At 38.5% G+C, this 4,028-nt stretch overlaps 1 protein-coding gene across 1 annotated transcript; it reads right to left on the bottom strand.

Moving 5' to 3' along the window:
• Nucleotides 1-707: 707 nt before the first annotated feature.
• Nucleotides 708-3,024, bottom strand: LOC107901383 (GATA transcription factor 18). Its single transcript, XM_016827377.2, has 2 exons — nucleotides 1,554-3,024; nucleotides 708-1,462 (listed from the first exon to the last, which is right to left on the bottom strand). Exons 1-2 carry the CDS (start codon nucleotides 1,992-1,994, stop codon nucleotides 1,160-1,162), a joined length of 744 nt encoding a protein of 247 aa, XP_016682866.1. The 5' UTR covers nucleotides 1,995-3,024; the 3' UTR covers nucleotides 708-1,159.
• Between the last annotated feature and the right edge of the window lie 1,004 nt (nucleotides 3,025-4,028).

Below are 4,028 nucleotides of genomic sequence, written 5' to 3' on the forward strand. Positions count from 1 at the left end.
TTTACTTATCCTTAACAAACATTCTTTTTGGTAATTAGACTTCCCCCCTCCACATGCACCAACCATCTTATATTATATTATATTATTCATAATTCCAAATTTCAATATTTATAACCTTGTGAAAAATATCTTCTTCATCTTTTCCTTTTTAAATGAAAAACCAATCTACTTGGATTTCAGAATAAACTACGCAGAAATAAATCTAACGTAAAGCAAAAATAGGGTTTGCATTTTGCAGAGGTGAGGCCAATTTGACGGTCAATATTCAAGTATGTGTGTGCGTTTCAGACATTGTCGATTTGCCCAAAAAGCCTAATGCGACAAATTACTGCTCTGCTATGTGCCTGAACCTCAAGGACAACCACAAATTGTTAATTTTCCAAGTATTTGGACCATTAGATTTTTCGCTCTTAATTGAATTGATAAAGATTAAATCATGAATAGTTACTTAATTTACTACTGAGTCCCCAAGGCATAAAAAAAAAATATTCTCTTTCATCTTAAGTTGTCTAGGAGTTGTGAAATTGAGAGAAATGAAAAAAAGAAAACTGAGGCAGGTTCAGAGTCCAGAGTCTCAACAGGTAAAGCAAACTCCAGTTTCATAAACATTAAAAAAGAAAAGGTACCAATGCTGCATTATGTAGGCAAAACACGTACTTCCTATATCCTTACATTATTACATCAGGGAAGGAAAGAAATATCAGTAATTAAATCTAAAGGTGCTGAACTCATCATATATCTGATAAAAATGTTTCACCTAGTGGGATGATGAAGACCAAGAAACTGGGGGAGGTCAACAAGGGGATGATATGTGAAGAAAGTTGTAACTCTAAAACAGAAATGTTTTACTAATATAAAACTGAAGGTGAAAGGAAAAGTTAAAGAACATGAAAAAAAATATCAAAATCAAAAGCAACTAAGAACATAGGATGATCCCGTTCTTACACCATCTATTGAAGACAGACAAAGGAGACAAACAAAGAAAAGCAAAATTTAAATAAATAAATAAAAAAAGAATTTTTGACTAAACGAAACGAAGACCATGTAAGCGTCACCATCATCGTGATACGTTTCAGTCATTGGTGCATGATCTTGACCGTCAATGGGAACCAGGGTTTCTTTTCCTTTTCTTTTTTCTTCTTTATTCTTTGATTTTTTTTTATCTTGTAAAGTCATGGACAAGGCTTGTTGGCCTGTCTGTGACGTTGAGTCTCCAAGAAAGGTAGGGGATTCCAGTATCAGAATCTCGATCAGTATCGTCAATGAACCTGAATTCATTAAGAGGGGAAAAACATGGCATTTTTTGGTTCTGATGAACCCATGAATTGTTGTGGTGATACTGATAGCCATGGTGTTGCTGTTCCAGCATTGAAGCTGTTGCACTCGATGAGTTGTTTGCATTTGCTGCTGTAGCTCTTCTTTCTTCTTTTTTGAATCGAATCCCGCAGGCATTGCAAAGTGACTGCAATTAACAAAAACAAGGATATAAGGTTGTTTGTTTTTTTATCCCGAAGAAACAATGGAGAGATTCGGATTTGGAAATTTTGGTATACCTTTGGACCCCTCGGCCCGTTCCTCCAAAGTGGGGTTGAAGTAGTGTCGCAGTTGGCGCAGCGGCGAGCTAAGAGAGGATCGTTGCCTGAGCCGTTACTGCTATTTCCATTGCTTCCACGGCTAGCTTTGGTGGTTTGGTGTGAATAAGGTGCGCTCTTGTTCTGCAACATGTCCCAGCAATAGTTGGAAATGCAAGGGTTACTACGTTCATGGCGGATATGCTTGTCGTCGTCTTCACAAAGACGAGTGGATGGAGTTCCCAAAGAGAGAGTGCAATCAACGGAAGAAGATGAAGAGGGCATGAAAGGGTACATGTTGGTTTCATCGCAAGATCGGTGGTTCGGCATGGAAAATAGCCACGAGGAGTTGCTTTGGCTTTGATACAGGCCACATGAACATGGACCCACCATGTTTCCCTGAGAGCTACTGCACCTGTGCATTGTTTTCGCAATCGGTTTCTCTATGAATATGTGTCAAAGGCCTAACTATACCCACTGTCACCTCAATTTCAGCACTATGGGATGACCACGAAGATCGAATGGGGGTAGATTCAGAATGATCAAAAAACCAACCAACAATCGCCAACTGATCAGTGAGAACAAAATGAAAAACGAAGAAACAAAGGGATTGAAGATGAATGGAAAAAGAACAAGCTAATGTAATTGAAAATAGAAAGAATTTGATGGTGGGAGTGTATAGTTAAAGGGCAATGGCAGGATAGTACGAGCCAAATAGTAAAACTGAGAGCCAAGTGCAATAATATAGTGTTTGAATAAGAAGTTGAGAGAAAAGAGAGAGAGAGGGGGGGACTGAGAAGAGTTGTTGTCTGGTAGCTTTATAAGCTAATAAAATGGCGAAATACCAGTCAGCACCTGTAGTCCACGTTGTCGTCAAATGCAAATGGAGAGATGTACATGCTTGTATAGCAAGAGAGACATAAAGATACAGACAGAGAGGGTCCCAGGTTGCATGTTACAGATAGAGAAATAAACTTTTAGAAAACCTCCCCAAAAAAAAACACAATAAACTATGCATAAATATAGTTAAAATACTACTAGTATACTTGTACTCTTAAATATTAAGTAAAGAGAAAAAAGAAAAATAAGTCGGCCAGTCAGAGTCTGGGTCAGGGTGGAGGGGATAGTATAGAGAAATAACTAATAAGGCTCTACTATTTGCAAGTTGAGGACTAGGTGGTGTTGTGGGCAATGGAATTTATACTCCAAAACTGAAGGGGAAAAGGGAGGTGGGGGAGGGGGGGGCGCTCGTAACAAAGCAAAGCAATGGGTTGGTCATTGGGTAGTCAAAAGAGGGCCACGTGACTAGCGGGAACAGTCTTCCATGGATCTGCCTTCTCCGATCACGAGGCCCTATTACTCTAAAACCCAATACATCAAAACCTCTGTCCGTATCCGTATCTCTGCCCCCTCTCCTCTGTCATTGCCAGCCTCCCAAGGAAAATGGAACATTTCCACCCCTCCCCGCCCCCCCACGCCCCTTCTCTCTGCGGCGTTTTTCCCACGCTCCAGTCCCCACTGCCGAAGGGTATTATTCATTCCCAGGATTTTATACCTTTCCCTCGTGCTCTCAGTGTAATAAAAACACCATCGTTTTGATTATAGTTTGAAAGAAAAATTAGTGTCTGAAGTTTAAAATTGTTGTTTTCCAAGTTGGATAGAGAATAAAGACATATTTTGTAATTTCCCATAACCATTGATCACTTAGTAATACTTGTTTATTTAAAATTTTTGTTGGTTTGTGATATCTGAAAGGTTTTAACTTTAACTATGTCTTCAATGATCAGGTATACAGGAAGGAGTTAGTGATTGTCACGCACTGGTTTTGGCAGTGGGGGAAGGATAAATTAAGTTGATAAATTTATTTATAAGTGTATTCAGCGGAGCTATGAACACTGCTATTATAACAACGGCGTCTCCGTTAGTTGTTATAGTCATAGGCAAGTCCAATCCATTCGTCCCTTCAAAAAGAAAAAGATAATCAAGTTTTCAAGGTTACTATGATAAGAACCAAACCGTACCCTGGAATCACGTGAACCTCTCTCAAAAAACCAAAGCCAATATCGTCATGATAATCATCTCTTCATGTTCCGTATCTAAAACCCATCACCACCACCCCGAAAAAGCCTTTTGGTTTCTAGTATTTTGTCTTAGCAAATAGTAAAATCCCCAACACTGGAAACAAGGCTAAAGGGGAAATGAAATGAAAAAAATTAAATTTAAAATAAAGGTATCAAAATGAGATACTCTGCAATCATCAAAGCAACAAACATCTCTGTTTCTACTTAGCTTACCAAGAGAGAAAGAAAAGAAAGATGTTTGAGTCAAAGATGGGAAATCACAAAAAGAAAAAGGTCAAAAATTTTGAGAAATTAAGAAACAAAAAAAAAAAAGGGAACACTCAGAAATGACCCCACATCATCATGGCTAAACCCCAAACCAAAATAAAAAACCCAA

The sequence above is a fragment of the Gossypium hirsutum genome, chromosome A11 (assembly GCF_007990345.1).
Source record: "Gossypium hirsutum isolate 1008001.06 chromosome A11, Gossypium_hirsutum_v2.1, whole genome shotgun sequence".
NCBI classification, from domain to species: domain Eukaryota; kingdom Viridiplantae; phylum Streptophyta; class Magnoliopsida; order Malvales; family Malvaceae; genus Gossypium; species Gossypium hirsutum.